General features: G+C 37.4%; 1 protein-coding gene across 4 annotated transcripts in view; it reads left to right on the forward strand.

The window, feature by feature from the left end:
* The window catches only part of CSMD1 (CUB and Sushi multiple domains 1), a 1,137,242-nt gene that overhangs the window by 702,922 nt on the left and 416,245 nt on the right, over window positions 1-18,075 (forward strand). For all 4 annotated transcript variants that reach the window (XM_030490098.1, XM_030490097.1, XM_030490096.1 and 1 more), the window contains exon 6: window positions 149-261. In XM_030490098.1, the coding sequence (XP_030345958.1) occupies window positions 149-261 (113 nt within the window). The remainder of the gene's footprint in view (window positions 1-148; window positions 262-18,075) is intronic.

Below are 18,075 nucleotides of genomic sequence, written 5' to 3' on the forward strand. Positions count from 1 at the left end.
AGATGACAGTGAATCACTGTTGTCAAATACATTGTAAACAGTACAACAATATATTTTGGCTTATTTTTTTATTTTTATTTTTTCTCTCTTAAGTAGTAAATGAATTTTCCACCATTTATACCAGTTTTTTTCTTTTTCCATTTTCCAGGTTGACTGGTATGAATCTACCTTCTCCTGTTATCAGCAGTAAGAACTGGTTGCGACTCCATTTTACGTCTGACAGCAACCATCGACGAAAGGGATTTAATGCTCAGTTCCAAGGTAGGAAATGTATAAAAGTGCAGCAAAAAAAGACCTTTTCCATTAAGCGTCACCAAAGTGGTGGTGAAATTTGAAATTTATGTTTAAATATTAGGGATATAGTAAAGAGCTGAGTCATACTATTACTGTTCTTACACTGAGTAGATGTTACCCCTGTGAGATCAGGCATCTCTATGGATTTACTTTTTAAAAGGTACTTGTGCTTCCTGTTGCAGTTTGCTCTAAGTATGTGTTTGCTTGCTCACTTTAAATTGTTTTGCAATCAGTTCTGATCTTTGCTTTAAAAACATGCCTGGAATTCAACTTGCAGAAATTCAATTTCACACAAAGGTATGCCCCTATCTAAGCATTGTCTTCCTTCATTACTCAAAATCTAACTTTTATTCAGAATCTACATACATAATTTGGAAATTTAACTAATCTCTAGTATAGCAAAAACAATATTTCAGGCTCCTGCAATGGATTTACAGATACAACTTCAAAAGAAGACAAGAGGACGTCAGTGTTATTGTCAATTGCTGTTTATATTCACCTAGATCCTCAGTGAAATGCAGTTTTTTAGAATGGCATCTTTATCGATTTTTGTACTTAATGAATCGTTACTCAAGATCAAAGACACTGTACTTACATTGAAAATACAAGAGCTTCTTAATTTATTTATCTGTGCTTTTAATTTCTGTGCTTACATAAGCTGTTTCAACCATTTTATCCCACACCATGAAATCATTTATGAGTTTAGACCTTCCTTTATTCCTGACACTGTAGGACCTGTATCACTTTAGAAATTATAAATACACTTTAAATGCGTTAAAACCTAGGAGACATTTTTTCAATACATATAGGGTGAAAATTCAGAGTGTTATCAAAATCATTAATTCCTTTTTTATTACACAGTGTCCTGGTTTTGGCTGGGATAGAGTTAATTTTCTTCCCAGTAGCTGATGCAGTGCTGTGTTTTGGCTTCGGTCTGAGAACAATGCTGATAACACACCAATGTTTTAGTTGTTGTTAAGTAGCACTTACCCTGATAAAGGACTTTCCATTCTCTCATGCTCTGCCAGTGAGGAGAGGCACAAGAAACCAGGAGGAAGCAGAGACAGGACACCTGACCCAAACTAGCCAAAGGGGTATTCCATACCACAGCACATCATGCCCAGTGTATAAGCTGGCGGGGGAGTCACCAGGAAGGGAGTGATTGCTGCTCGGGTTGGGCTGGTCGTGCTTGGAGCATAAACTGTGGGAGAGTTGGCTCGGAGGGGCTGATGGCTGCTCAGGTTCAGGACAGGCATTGGTCAGCAGGTGGTGACCAGTTGTATTGTGCATCACTTGTCTTTCTTGTGTTTTATTTCTCTCTCATTTCCTTTTAATATTATTATTATATTTTACCTGATTTCAATTATTAAACTGTTCTTATCTCAACCCATGGGTTTTACTTTCTTCTAACTCTCCTCCCAATCCCACGGGGGGATGTGTGTCTGTGTGTGTGAGTGAGCGGCTGTGTGGTACTTAGATGCTAGCTGGGGTTAAACCATGTCGTTATTAATAATTCTATTACATGTTTATTTGAGAACTAAGTAATATATCGGGATTTTATTTTAAGCAGAAGTAACAATTGTATTTACAGCTGGAGAAGACTACTAGTGTCACAAATCACAGAATAGCAGAGGTTGGAAGGGACCTCTGGAGCTCTGTTTCAGTTTTCAGAAGCTTATTTCTGCTAACATTCAACAACTTTGACAGATATTTCCATCTGAGGTGCTTTTCCCGAGTAAAATAATTATTTGAGGCTATTATGACAAAAAGTAAAAAATGCCAAGAAATAAATTACCTGGTTTTCTGGCAGAAAACCTGGCAGTGATAGGATGCCTCTCATGTCTGACTGTATCCAGGCACAATTCGTATATTTGTCCTCCTGGCAAATCCTGTGATATAGGCTATATGACTGAGATCTCTGTGAAATATTTTCCTTAGGGGCAACTATTCCAAATAGTTTAAATTATTATATTTAATATTTAATGTTATTTTTATTTTTAATAAACTATTATTTTTGAAAGGTGAAACTAGACTATTTCAGAATGCCCAAGTGTAGTTGGGATTGATACGTAATTAAACTATTTTGTCTTTGAGACAATTGAAGTGAAGACATAGACTTTCTGATGTAACCACTGAGCACTCACTTTTCTAATAGACAAGTACTCATTACCAGTCTGACAGATCCAGTCTAGATCTTGGGCAACATCCTTAGGGCATTCTGGACTCTGCTTTCCTACATTACCTTAGACTGTTTTCTTCTTCTGTTTCTTGCTTAGAAGCAACAATCCCTAAAAATCAGTCCATGCTGTCCTTTTGTGATGGTTTGCTTGGTTCTTTCAAAAAGTGGGGTTTTTTTTGTGTGTGTGGTAAAGTTTTACCATATGCTGCAGGAAAATCTCTGTTGTGGTGCCTGGAGCACCTCCTCCCCCTCCTTCTCTGACCTGGGTGTCTGCAGAGCTGTTTCTCTCACCTGTTCTCACTCCTCTCTCCTGGCTGCTGCTGCGTGTTTTCTACATCTCCCAGCTCCCAAAGGTGCTACCCCCCTTTCTGATGGGCTTGGCCTTGGCCAGCTGCAGGTCAGTCTTGGAGCCAGCTGGCATTGGCTCTGTTGGACACAGGGGAAGCTTCTAGCAGCTTCTCACAGAAGCTACCCTTGTAGCTCCCCCTGCTACCACAACCTTGCCACACAAACCCAATACACAAATATATTTTGATATTTTGATATTTTTAATATCAATCTATTTGTTGCGATCTCACACATCTCTTGTAGTTGCACTGGGAATTAGGTTAAGAAAGACTGGAATTCTTCAGTCCTGATAGTCAATACAGGTAATGATCTCTCCTCATGGTGTATTGCACAAGAGTTATTTGTTAGTATAAAAGCGTCTTTTGATTTTTTTTGTATTTTGAAGTGGTTCTGTTACACTAAATTTAATTGCTTTTATAGTAGAAAAGGCATGTCATAAGGGATTATAAACTCAATGAATTTAAGTTATAAACTGATGAAGACTAGAACTAAGCAGGTTTAACTCAGTTTTAGATGGCTGAAAGACCGATCGAAGCAGATTAAATTGACAGTTTTTGCTTTTCTACTTTGGCCTACCTTTACAAGTGAGAGATTTAATCTTGAGGCTTAATTTTGCTTCCAAAAAGTAGCAATCATTGAACTAATTGAAAATGAAATAGTACCTATTGCTACTTAATCTTTTGAGACTCTAAATTCTGCTATAGTTCAAAACAAGTCACTTGGCTCCTACAGAGTGAAAATTGTTTCATTTGTTGAAGTTCATCAGATTTACCTTATAATAATCCCAAATATTATTTAATAACAGTAACATACAGCCAATCCTGTTCATTTTTGTATCTAGTCATTAGATAGAGTGTGTTACAAAAAAAAGCAAAACCCAAAGAGCAAAAAAACCAAAAACCAAACCAAAACACAAAACAAAAAAGACCCCAACCAACCCACAGCAAGAGAAAAATACTGAGCAGATAAAACCCCGAAAGCTGCAGCGTACTGTTGAATAGGGGTATTCTGCACCCAGATGCAGCCAGATGCTGGAATACAGTGCTGTATTCCCTGTAGGCATGCACATCAGAGCATGCATGTATCGTGCTTTATTCACACTTGGCCGCATGGATTAACACTGGCAGACACAGCACTCATATAAATACAGACAGCACCCATGGCCTCAGCCTGTTTCTCCTATCTGTCTCTCCTCTCTGGTATGAAGATCTGTTAGTGGGAAATAAGGCATGCACAATGTGGATCCTCCCAGCAGCTGGGCTGAGACAGTCTTCCCCGTAGCAGCTCCTGGGTCTCAGTCTCCCCAGCTGCTGGCACCTGGGCACATGAGCTCCTGAGGCTGCAGACCCACTCCAGTTGCTGGTACTCAGCACATGTGGGCACAACACAGACACACACACAGGTGGGTCTTAGTCAACCCCCAGGCCACATGGTCCTCCCAGAAGTTGGCTGGGACCTTCTGTCCCCTCAGTAGCTACCTCCTCCAGCTGTCTCACCCTCTGAGATACACATGCCCTCTCACCCCACTAGTTCCCAGGCTACTTCACCTACTCACCTGGCTGGATCTTTGGGAGCTCTCACATGCTTGCTTGCATGCCCACACTCACTCAAGGTGCCACACCATGGGCACACAGCCCTCCAGCCCATGGTCTGACTCCAGTTGCTGCACTCAGACCCCATATACACACATGCACAGAGAATGGAGTCCCCCATCCAGGAAAATCATTAGAAATTGAATTTAACCAGGGTACAGCACAGATCACACTGGTCAGGCAATCTGTCCAGCATAATGACCAGCCCTGGTTTACATGCAACCAGCCCCTCCCATTCCTTTATTCCTGTATTAGCGCATACCCTTTCCTCTCCAAACCACCATAATCCATCCCTTTCCCTGATACGGAATTACGGATTTATTCCCCTAAATACTCCATAATCAGCCTTGTGCAATCCCAAAATGCTCTTTAATAATTCTTTTCAACTCATACCAAATTTACATCATGTTTATTATCGTGTTACCATAGATATATTATTGCTGTAACTTGCTTTTTCCAGTCAGCCAAAACCAATACTAGCAAACAGCCAATTTAATTTTCTTTTCTTTGTTTGCTTTTTGAACAGACAAACAGAATTATTATAATTTATTTTATTAAAATATTGAAACTACCAATTACATGTAAAACTATGCATAGTTCATTTATTTGTTCAGCAAAGTTATTAAATTTAGATCTTTCTACCTTGCATTTTTGTGATATTTAGTGCGCTGATTTTTAACATGGTCAAGAAAACCAGGTCACTAACATGAAAAAGTTAAAGCAGTATATTAGACTTACATGCTTGAATGCGTTAACTAAATATATTTTTAAAATGCTTGTAAAGCTGCATGTATAACTAAAACAATGTAGTATAGAAGGTATACCTAGTTGGTGGGTGTTTGGATTTCCTCTTAAATCATATTTATTGTTCCATCTTCCATTAGGCCAGAATGAATGGGTATAGAATAAAGCGTGACAGGTTTGTGGGTTTGTTTTGTGGTTTTGTTGTTGTTGTGTCTTGTTTTTTTTTTAATTCCCACCCCCTTATTATATTGTTTTGATTTTTGATCTTGATTTCAACAATAAAAATAGGTATTTTCCAGTGAACCTGCAGAATTTTTTGTATACTTTCAGAGTTTGTAGGCAAAAGGAGACCTGGTTTAAATGGCCCTGAAAACCACCAGCACAAATTACAGTGCAATGACGTGCTTGGCCTTCTCTGCTTCATGCCTGCCATGTCAGCAGCATTGGCCATAGTGGGTATAATTGGACTCAATTCTTATTCTGCCTTGTTCTGTGCTGGTGTTGCCATGGGGTTAAAGGTGTTGCATTACTCAGTTGTGAACTTCTTTGTTTTTTATCCCTCTGCCCTCACCTATGCTGATGTGCAAAGACACTTTGCATATATTCAATGGGAGTTGCAGAATATATGATTTGTCTTATGCTAGTGCTTCATAAATGCATAAATTCCCCGAAGGTGAAGTATCATTAACAGTATCACTATGAAATGAAAACCTAGCGCTTCCCAGCAACAAAGCTGATTAATGTACACAGGATGACTTAAAAGGTGTGATAACAAATCCCCTGCTTTTGCATATTTACAGCATGTACACTGTGCTTGTTTAGCTTTTGCTTATTTCCAGAACATAGAAGAGGTTTGTTTTAATGACTTGGTTTTCATTTTAAAAGAAAAAAAATCACAATACTTCCTCTATACTAACTAAAAGTAATCTGCTCAAGTTAAATGTTGATTTCAAAATTCCTAGAAAGAGAATAAAATAAGAAAGCTTCCAAAGCAAAACTTGATTAATGGGTATGTTCCACTTTAACGAAGAATCAGACCTCTGTTGAAGAGTGTTTCAAATCAAGTATGCTATTTTTAACAAGTTATCAGAGAGGTTCAAGGAGGCGTTAGGTTTATTGATCATTATGTACCAAAAGTTACCTATCTGCTGTGTTTGACTATGTTGAATTATTCAAGATTTAACAAACAGACAATACTGAAGTCAAACAATGAGTATGATAGAGGCTGCTGAAATAAATGTGTACTAATGGAAATGTGACAATGCAAAATCAACTGCTACGTAAAGTAGCTCTTTCAATGAATTTTTGTAATTCAGTGAGTCTATATATAAATGCAGATCTGTTCTTCCTACACATTCTGTAAAACTTTAGAAATGGTCTTTGAAAAAAGTGAAAAGAATGTGTGCTGTTTCCTTGATGCACAGTACGTTCAATCAGGGGTTTCAATTACAATTGTCACGGTAAATTTAGAAAAGAAAATTACTAACATCAATTGATAAAATTAAAAAAACAGAAGCAGCTGCTATTTTCTAGCTCTTAAGTGATGCTGAATAGAATTTACCATTAAAGAATACTGAGACAATAATTTGTATTTTATTAAATTTTATTTTTTAGAAACTAATCCAGTCTTGATATGGAAAAAGCAACAAGCAGATAATCTATCATCTCTCTTGACCATTCTCTTCTATGGTTAGCATGACCACTGTTAAATTATGTACTCCTGTCTTCTCAATTATATTTGTCTTGTTTGATCTTTCTGTGTCCAGTAGTGACATTACGTTTTCCCTTAACAGAGTAAAAAGCCTTTTGTTAATCTTAAAATTCCCCTTTTGAAGCACCAAGTCATCTCCCAGTCTCCTAGATAAACTAATGAGGTTGAGCTCTTTAAATCTCTCATTGGAAGTAATTTTCACCAGCTACTGCGTTTTTATTGTTTTATTTGAAATGTCCAGTGACCACTTACTTGATTTTAGCTATCTTAAGATATTGAACTAACACTGCACTACTAAAACTACATTTAACTTTTTTCCCATGTGTTTATTTTTTTCCTACAGCTAACTCTTAGGAAATTAATTAGCTAAGTCATGTTAAACTACGTGACATACATTAGGGGCATAAATCATTGTTCTTAACTATATTTGTACTCCTGTCATGGCTGCTTAGGTAGGCTTTGCTTGTTCATTTATCTTTTTTTTTCCCTTGTTTTTTGTTCTTTCACATTGTTTGTTTTTCCTAACTTTGATACTGTAATTGCAGATTACCCCACATCCTGTTATACAGCCATTGTAGTATTGTCAAGTCATTTATTTTAAGAGTCTTTTATTTTGAATTGTTTAGATTTGGGTAAGAGTGTGTGAAGCAATTTTCCGAGAGTTTTTGTTTGGCATAATTGATTTACATTTCAAGGACACTTTCTCAGCTATGTAGTAAAATCTACACAAGTCTATAATGTGGTAAGTTCTCGGAGAATGTTTGTTTATGAACTATTAAAAATAATATTCTAACTTCATATGTAACTGTTGATTGGGAATAGCTCCTGTTTTGGAAATTAACTTAAACCATCCTTTCCCAGTCTGATTTTCAGTCTCTCTTAAAACTTTCAGACTCTTAAAACTTGAGTCCCTTAATGTATCTTTGTCTTAATGTATTTTTGTCGTGGTTTAAACCCAGCCAGTAACTAAGCACATAGCCGTTCACTCACTACCCCAGGTTGGATGGGGAAGAGAATTGAAAGAATGTAAACCACACTGGTTGAGATAAGAACAGTTTAATAACTAAAATACAATATAATACTAGTAATAATAATAATAAGGGAAATAACAGAAAAAATATAAAACTAAAAGGGGAAAGAAAAAAAAAAAAAAAGAAAAAAAACCCCCCGACAACAGCAGTGATGCACAATGAAATCACTCACCACCCGCTGACCCATACCCAGCCTGACCCGAGCAGTGATCTGGGCCTTCCGGGTGACTCCCCCCAGTTTATATACTGGGCATGACGTGCTGTGGTTTGGAATACCCCTTTGGCTAGTTTGGGTCAGGTGTCCTGTCTCTGCTCCCTTCTGCCTTCTTGTGCCCCTCCTCACTGGCAGAGCATGAGACTGAAAAGTCCTTGATTGGGTAAGCATTACTTAGCAAAAAGTAAAACATTGCTATGTTACGAGCCTTGTTCTCAGGCTAAAGCCAAAACACCAACTACTAGGAAGCAAATTAACTCTATCCCAGCCCAAATCAGGACAATTTTACATTGGCACCTGAGAATATAAAATACCCAACAGCATTAAGCACTGGCCTGTGTTTTCTCATTTCTAAATTTAGGTTGTTTGATCAAAAAGGAGATTAATACAATAAAAACTATGATAAGCAAATAAACATTTGACATCTTATCTTCCAGTGCATTGAATATATATTTATTCTTTCTGGAAAAATCTTAGATTTTTTTTGCATGTACACTTTTGTCCCTGTACTAAAAGTAGAAGATAACATTTATTAGCTTAGTGATAGTCTATACCTTGTTATAAGAGAAGAGCATGAGAAAGCATTCGGACTGTTTCCTTATGAATGTGACATGTACATCCTCTAAGAGCCAGCTGCTTAAAATAGCTGCTCCTGTGATGTCTCTTTAACATTCATAATTAATTTGGCTTATATATTGAGTTCAGCAGATGCTTAAGATAAAACTGTATCTGTTCCTCCCATTTTTAGAGATTTGAAACTTTTCCTTTTTCAGTTTTTCACATTAGAAATAATCTTTGGATTTAGTGATAGAAGTGCCATCTCATAAAAGCAACATGCATTCCTGAGGTTGGCCATCCTGTTTGTTTTGATGTCACACAATGTTTCTTTTTTCTCAAAATTTGAAGCAAAGCCCAGAAGTTGACTTAGAATGACAAAAGGAAAATACATGTACCTAAAAGAACTACACTTAACCAAGAGTATTAGAAGAATTGGACCCTAGGATAAAGCTCTGTTCTCAAGACTTAGTACAAAGTTTAGGTAGAATTTCTCAGTGCCTAGAGAGTGACGTTTGACAAAGACTCAGATTACGTACAGATTTTCCTTAACACAAGGTCATTCTATTAAAAAGTGTTACTACTAAGCCACCATAAAGGAGCATATTGTTATGAAACCTTGATTTTTTTGGCATTTTCAGAAGAAACAAGAAAGAGCTCAGTAAAAGTGGAAGCTTGTACTTATTTTTGGCCAAGTTGCTACAGGTAATACTTCTTTCTTGAGTGTCTAGTAAAGTTTCTGTGTTGCTAAGAAGGTTTAGGCATAGCTCCTTCATGATGTCAGCACTAAGCAGATGGTCATCTTGTAACAGCCATTAATTCATTGACTATTGTTTGGCATTGTGTTACCCTCTCTGCAAAATAAAAGATGAAATTGAAATACTTTGAAAGTAAGAACATTCTCTCAGACTTGGTAGCTACTCTTTGTCAAGAATTGTGTTACACTCCTTCAATGCAGGTCTTCGACAGTCCTTGTTTGAAGGCATCACTGTCCCAAGGCTGCCTAACTTCTAAACCAGTTGCTTTCTATGCTATTCTGTTATGACACCGATGCACCATTAGTGAACTTCGTATTTTCCAATACAAAATTTCCATTTGGAAAACGTTGACAAAACTGTAGGTTTCACTGATTTCTAATAGAACTTCTAGCAATATAGAGGGAACAGCAGAATTTGGACATAAGAATTTAAAATAAGAGAGTATGCCCAAGTGATGGAGGTAGCAGGTTATACGGAGTGATGAAGGTATGCAGGTTTCAAGGAAACATATATAACCTATGTGCAATCACAATATCAGTTAAACTTCTTATTTATATTTGGCACAGATTGAAAGCATTCACATGGTCAGTTTTTTACATGGGAAGAAATTAGAGACATCAAATAGCAGGCTGTCAGTTTTACCACACTTGCAGTTTCTTCATTATCTACGATGAAAGAGAAGAGTTCATTCAAGTTCAGCTGTGTGATGGATAGCAGTCAAATGATCAGTGTAAGAGTTGTGTTTTAGAGATGTTTTCAGTCCAAACAACACATTTAATTTTTCTACAAAACCTGAAAAGACAGTCACAATACTGACTTGAGAATAGGATTTTCTGATGAACATTTTGATCATCCCACTGAGTGGCACTATGGAGATGTTGATGGAGAGGAACCATAAATCAGCTTTTGACACTACAGTTGAAAGACTGTATTTGAACTGATGTTCAGACCAGGAATTAAGTGGATCTCATTTTATGATTTTTCTTGTAGAGACAATCCCTACATACTACCACTTAGTGTGCTCTGTGATAGTTATATTTATAGTACAGACTGTGTTGATACTATTTCCAGAACTGTGGAGGACATTTGCAGGCATTGAAGACTTGATGCCTGCTGAACCTGTTTTATTATGATATACCATATATTGATAGCACAAAGGAGCTAAGGCAATCCATCAGGGCAAGGGGCCAGCTAAGTGACATAGAGAAGGTTAATGGAAAACAAATGGCTGTGCTTCTTTTTAAACTTGCAGATCCTGTGTCAGCTTATACACAGGGAATGAGAAAGATTTGTGTAAAAATCTATTGTGACACTAATTTATCTTGGGGCTGTACCATTTGTTCACTAGTACTGCATGCAGAGATTTCCAGCACAGGGAGCAGGTGGAAGGTCTGATAGTGACAGGCACTGCTTTGCTGGATTGATGGAGCATGAAAGCCAGCTGATCATAAGCTTATAGCTTTTACAGGTAGCCATACAGTAGAAACATCTATGCCCGCTGTGAAGCTTTCTGGAGTTTTAATACTGATTTGTAAGGAAGATTTTGAAGGCTGTTAGTGAGAGAAACACTGGGATGTTGTATTAGACTGAATAATCTTCAGGCAGGGAATACAAGAAGCAGCAGAAGATTGGATTATTTCAGTGAGTCAGTTTAAACTAGAGTGAGTAGCTGGGAAGCAAAGCTTGTAAGTATTCTCCTGGGTTATTGAGCCAGAGGCCTTGTTTTCGCAAAGAATTCATTATAAAATTCCCTTCATAAAATAAAGTGAATGGCAAGATTGAGAATGGTTGGTTTTTCTTATTCTCATAAATACTAAACTTTTAGAAAGAATTCATGGTACAACAGACCATAGTGAAGCAGAAGAAAACCTAGAGATAGCTAATGATCTATTTACTGGTCCCACATGGCTTGAGTAATAAGAAATAAAGGTTTGATCTGTAAGCAGAATCTGGAGAAAATACTGATGTTTCCAAATGTGGAATTGTAGATCATTTCTTCCAGGGACAAAAAATGGTAGTATTCCTGCAGTTGCGTCTTTGGAGGAGAACACAGAAAGACTGAGGCACTAGGGCAAAGCAAACAGGGCACTCAATTGGACTCTGCAATCTGAATTAAGAAAATACTTTGTTTCAAAAAAGGAGTACTCAACTTGAAGAAAATCAAAGCAATCAAACTAAAGCAAAAAGAAATTGATGAATTCTGCAGTGAGATAAATTTGCTAATTCCCTTCAATAATGAAATAATCCTGTGAATACTATTGCAAATACATAGAATCATAGAATCATAGAATCGTAAGGGTTGGAAAGGACCTTAAGATCATCTAGTTCCAACCCCCCTGCCATGGGCAGGGACACCTTGCCCTAAACCATGTGGCTCAAGGCTCTGTCCAACCTGGCCTTGAACACCGCCAGGGATGGAGCATCCACAACCTCCCTGGGCAACCCATTCCAGTGCTTCACCACCCTCACTGTAAAGAACTTCTTCCTTATATCTAATCTAAACTTCCTCTGTTTAAGTTTGAACCCATTACCCCTTGTCCTACCACTACAGTCCCTAAGGAAGAGTCCCTCCCCAGCATCCTTATAGGCCCCCTTCAGATACTGGAAGGCTGCTATGAGGTCACCACGCAGCCTTCTCTTCTCCAGGCTGAACAGCCCCAACTCGCTCAGCCTGTCTTCATACGGGAGGTGCTCCAGCCCTCTTATCATCCTTGTGGCCCTCCTCTGGACTTGCTCCAACAGCTCCATGTCCTTTTTATGTTGAGGACACCAGAACTGTACGCAGTACTCCAAGTGGGGTCTCACAAGAGCAGAGTAGAGGGGCAGGATCACCTCCTTCGACCTGCTGGTCACGCTTCTTTTGATGCAGCCCAGGATACGGTTGGCTTTCTGGGCTGCAAGCGCACACTGCCGGCTCATGTTAAGCTTCTCGTCAACCAACACCCCCAAGTCCTTTTCTGCAGGGCTGCTCTGAATCTCTTCTCTGCCCAGCCTGTAGCACTGCCTGGGGTTGCCCCGACCCAGGTGTAGGACCTTGCACTTGGCTTGGTTAAACTTCATAAGGTTGGCATCGGCCCACCTCACAAGTGTGTCACGGTCCCTCTGGATGGCATCCCTTCCCTCCAGCGTATCAACCGAACCACACAGCTTGGTGTCATCGGCAAACTTGCTGAGGGCGCACTCAATCCCACTGTCCATGTCACCGACAAAGATGTTGAACAGGACCGGTCCCAACACCGATCCCTGAGGGACACCACTCGTTACAGGTTTCCAACTGGACATGGAGCCATTTACCACAACTCTTTGCGTGCGGCCATCGAGCCAGTTTTTTATCCACCGAGTGGTCCATCTATCAAATTGATGTCTCTCCAATTTAGAGACAAGGATGTCATGTGGGACAGTGTCGAATGCTTTGCACAAGTCCAGGTAGATGACATGACTGTTTCTTACTGAACTCTGCCAAATATCTAAAGCTAAGTGTTATAAAGTGTTATATTTCTCTTCTACTCCCCCTCAATGTACAAAATACTAAAAATATTTTTTTTCCTGTACGTTAGCAAAAAGACAGAACCATTCAAATGCATTCCTTAAAGTGACACTGGTCTTAAGGCTAGACCTGGGAGGCCCTGCATGTGATCACCAGGTACTGGCCAATATGCTGTCCCTCTTCACCTTCATATATCTGTACTTGGGAAAAATTTGCAGTGAAAGGCAGCCAAGAGCTGAACTCAGCAGAGCAGCACCAGAAGCAGCTTGAGGAAGTACTAGCAGATGATGTCAGAATATTTTAGCTTTGAGTGGTAGCCGGTATAGAGGCCTTGCAGGTTATTTTATGCAGAAAGAAAAACTGGCAAGAAAAAGATGTTAATGTCATCCAAGAGGTACACGAGGACTTTTACAAAGAACAGCAATTGTTGGAGTCACATAAGGGTATTCTCAAGGCCTAACTGTATTAGATCTAGAAGAGGATAAATTAGATCAATCATAACACTGCATTAACTGAGGCATGCTTCTATTCTGGTGTCTTAACTGGCTTTAACATGACTTGTGTACTGTGCACCATTTACCTCTTTGCACACATGCAGTTAAACGTAGGTGTAATTAATTAATTTCATATGCTAGCAATCCTAGAAAAACCCACCAAGGTCATAGCCACTTACTGTTTCTCAGCCAAATGACTTCTAGTTATGGGTTACTATTACGAAATAATAAAAAATAGGTTTAAAAAGGATCTTGGTAATCTAACTCTGTATCATAGAGGAGCCAAATACATTTGACTGTAGTTTTCAGACCTTAATTCAACATGTCGTTTAAAACTTAAAATGGCTAAAATTCCACAGGGCTTCATCACTCTTACTGTTAAAAAACTTTCTTCTTGTGTAACCAAAGTTTCCCTTGCTACAGATCAAGACTGTAAGTTCTTCATCTAGCCCTAGTGGAACCACAGAAGGTATCTTTCCTCTTTGCAGTTCTCTTTTTATGTTTAAAGTTTATTATAACTCCTCAAAACTCTCTCTAGATTGATTTATTTCTCAGTTATTCCCTACAAGTAGACTATTCATTGTGCTTCATATCATCTTCACTTTCAGTTCACTTTTCCGTATTTTTCTTCTTACCAATTTCTGTTGTGTGTCTCCTAAGCAAAATTTTAGAACCAGAGTAAGACTGCAAATTCTTGATGCCAAAGACTACCTGCTACCTGTTAATTTATGGATGAGTAGGAAGTACATGTACCTTTTTTTTCTTTCCCTTTTTTTTTTGTTTTTGTTTTTTTAGCCTTTATTTAGTATTTTCTTTTTCTTCTGATGACAGAAGGAAAGATAAATGTATTAGACAGTTTTTTCTTACAGTTCCAGCAGGCAACATGCTCTGAGAAAACTGAAACTCTGCCTCTTACAGGACACAGAGCTGACAACGCTCTGTAGGGCCTCTCTCAGTGTATTTTCAAACATAACTTCAAATAAGAAGTAATTGCTCTGAGGAATACAAGAACGTAATAACCCACAGTAAGAAGTAGTCCATAATATATTAATAAAATTCACGGAAAATTTTATGTCTTCCCTTGAAATTATACTTGAAGAACTTGTTTATGTAAAAAAAAAAAAGGGTTAGTTTGCAAGTTCCTCTTGTTCCATATCAGTGGCTCACTCAAAAGCATCTTCCAGTGTCAGAGAAAAATTATAAACACATTGAATTCTGACATTGCTTTATGTAGATTTCAAATAGCTTGTCACTGTTTTCAAGGTGCATGTAGAATTTGTTTAAAGACTGTCTTATCTTCTCTTCCTCAAATCAAACAAAAACCCCAGATATACTTAAATGGACTCATGAAGAACGAAAATGAAAGATTCATCAAAGATCAAGATTTAAATAACTGAGTTTACTGTTGGAAAGATACTGATTCTGCCAGGATTCATATTTTGTATATTTTAGTATAATTTGCACAGCTGTTTGCACCTGTGAAATATATATATTAAAAATACACATGTGCTGAGAATATTTGAAAAACTAACTGCTTCATGTTTTTGTTTAGTCTTACATAATTGATAAAAACGCTGTTTAAAACTATCATGAAAAAGGTAAGCCTTCAGATTTCATTTTCTTGAGCAATTGGGTGTATACCTGAGGTTGGTAGGGCAGTTTCAGAGAACGATCCTGGAAAACAAAACTGTGGAAAATAAAAATAATTTTAAAACGTTCGTTGTTGTATGAATTGTAGGAAACCATCCCTGTGTAATGAACTGCTGCGTATAATATGTTTTTATAATAGTAACAGCAGTAGAGCAATTCTTTTGTGAGTTACTCTCCTGTAGAAATAAACGTAGTCAGAATGAAATGGAGAAAATTTTCCTTCCGAACTGTCAAGAGGAATGTAGAGAAGGCATAGTATACTGAAGTGCCTTATGGCTCCAGAAAATAAAGCTGATAGTACCAGTGGCTGTTTTCACTTTCAAAAAGAATAAATTAAAAAATGTTTTAACATTTTTAAGGTGCACTTAAGGTGCATTATTTCTAAAAATCCACACTAGAAATATATGGTTTTTACAAACATTTTTTTATATTTTCAGTTGTCTGAGACAAAGAAGAAAAGGATGACTATGTATATTTGGGTGTGATTCACCCCTACTGAAAATAATCTGATTAATAGATTATTAAAGTCATAAGACATCACAGTTCATTTTGAACATGAGCAATGCGTCTCCAGATCTTCTCTCTAATGATAAAAATTCATTGAGTTCTTTAGATCTCATTGTAGTAAAGGACTGATTGAAAAGTATGTAGGGAAAAATATAATTTTCTTCTCTTTTTGCTGTATTTCTGATCTGCCATTATATAGTTGATTGAAAATGGGGGGAAAAAAATCATTAAGGTCACTCTTTGCAATATATTAATTTGAAAAGATCAATTATTCTATGAGTATTCTTTGAGCTAAGAAAACATTGTAATGCTTACAATATGCAATATAGTAATTTGCTTAAAAAAACCCCCAAACAACAAAACATTAAATCATAGGTGATTTTAGTTAACAGTAATTTTGCATAATAAATTTGGACTAGGCATATAAACATTCTGTGGAAAATATCTATTCCACCAGATATACACAAGTATAACTGACATTAGAATCTGACAACCATAACCATATTATTTCAGTGAGGTGCCAATAACTCAAAATGTGTTAGAAATCTTAGAACAAAGCTATGATCTTACTGAATGATAAGAAAAATCTTATACGCCTCCTGTTCTAATTAAGCAATCTAAAAAAGCTGAAATGAAATCTAATATTTATGTGAATTTAATTTGAATATAAACCAATGAGTGTTATAACCCTGATGTTTCAAGGAAGATCTAAAAATCAGAACAGAAATCCCCATGGAACTACATGGAACTGGGGATTATCTGACTCTGCAGACTGACAGCTTGCAAATGCACGAAGCGAAGCTGTGCTGAGAGGTTAGTACTACCACAGCGTGCACATAATGTGTCTTGGAGTGTAAAGGCAGCATGAAGGTTCAGCACCAATAGTTCTCCAGGTGAGACAGTTTCAAACTGTAATAGTCATGTTTTGTAAGCAGTCCCGACGTTTCTGCCCAGAAGGACAGTACTCATCAAGACCACAAACAGCTTTTTTGTTTACAAGAGCAGGAAAAAAAAAACTTCCAAAAGAAATTAATCTTCAGTGTACAATAGAGGTATATTTACTATGATTATAACAATGTCTAAAGATATCATAGTACAGGTCACAGTATGCTAATGTAATATCAACAGGAAGAAGAGTCATTCCTTTGTACCAAATACCTGCTGAATGAGTTGTGGACTCTTTCTTCAACCCACAAAGGTAGACTTTGGGAAGCGTAAGAATAGTCAGGAACGTTCGTTCCTAAAAGGATCTCTAACCCCATGCCTGTCTCCAGCCATGGCCTGAAGCAGATTTGCAAACTTCTTACATCCACATTTGCCAGTGGAGGTTTACAGCTTGAAAATTTTACTGTAACTTTCATGATCCTTTCAAATAGTGCCAGGCGTATATTTTTTTCATGGCTGAGTTTAATTTAGTTACAGCAAAAAGGTAAGAAATACCACCAGTGCCTTCCAAGTAGGCTGATAAGATTGTCTTGGACTTCCAGTGCTCAGCCCTGCCCTTGTCCCTGAATGGGTATCTCATCTCCAAAAGAGTCTTGAAGTTATGATTAACAGAAAAGGTGAAGTGAGTTAATTCAGTTAGCTTAACTGAATGTTTAAGAGAAGACAGCAGAAAGCTGTGCAAATTTTAAAAAGTAATCACTTAAAAGCTAGAAAGTGCTGTTCATAGCTGACATTAACGTAAACTCATTCCTCTTTTTGTGCTATTAATTAGGAAATCATCTTTGAAATCGGGAAAACTTTTTTAATGAAAGCAATCAGGAAGTAGAAAAGAAGTATCTCAGAAAAGGTATTCAAATGGGATTTAAATGGTTATAAAATGTGCTATTTAGAGTATTTCTTTTATGTTACAGAAGAGGTTGAATTGATTGAATCAAACCACTGTGCTCAGTGGTCTCTATTTCTCTTTCAAAGGTGGAACAGGTTGTATTTTAAAGACTATCTTCATACTTTTCAAAAATAGAAGAAAACGCTATGCAGGCCACATGCAAAACCTCATATATACAAGTATAATAGAGGTAGAAGTTTGGTATTTCTCTCTCAAACTATCCCATTCGTGGATCCGTATGTCTCATGGATACCTACATCTGGCTGTCTCCAGACATAAAAGCTTACATCACCTTGATGTTACTGTCTAAAATGTAGGGATCTAGCTTGAGCGAGCAGTATATGCTTCTGTTATATGTTATGGAGAGGAAAAGGCACCTCTAGAAGATGATTCATTGTGCCTGTTTTAGAAGGGGATAAATTGCCCCCTTGAGGTAGCTATTTCTCTTCATAAAACATACATTTTAGATGACTGATCTTAAGTATTGTGAATCCCCTATCTAATATTCTTGCAGAGAGATACAGAATGCTTTTTTCTTGACATGTGAAAAAACTCCAAGGATGGAAACTGCAGAACCTGTTTTGAAGCTTGAATGTTTTAATCGTAAAAAAATTTTTCATATATCAAGTCAGAACCTCTCTTACTTCAATTTATGTCCTCTGTATTTCACGTAAAGCTGA

The sequence above is a fragment of the Strigops habroptila genome, chromosome 6 (genome assembly GCF_004027225.2).
Source record: "Strigops habroptila isolate Jane chromosome 6, bStrHab1.2.pri, whole genome shotgun sequence".
In the NCBI taxonomy this organism is placed as follows: Eukaryota; Metazoa; Chordata; class Aves; order Psittaciformes; family Psittacidae; genus Strigops; species Strigops habroptila.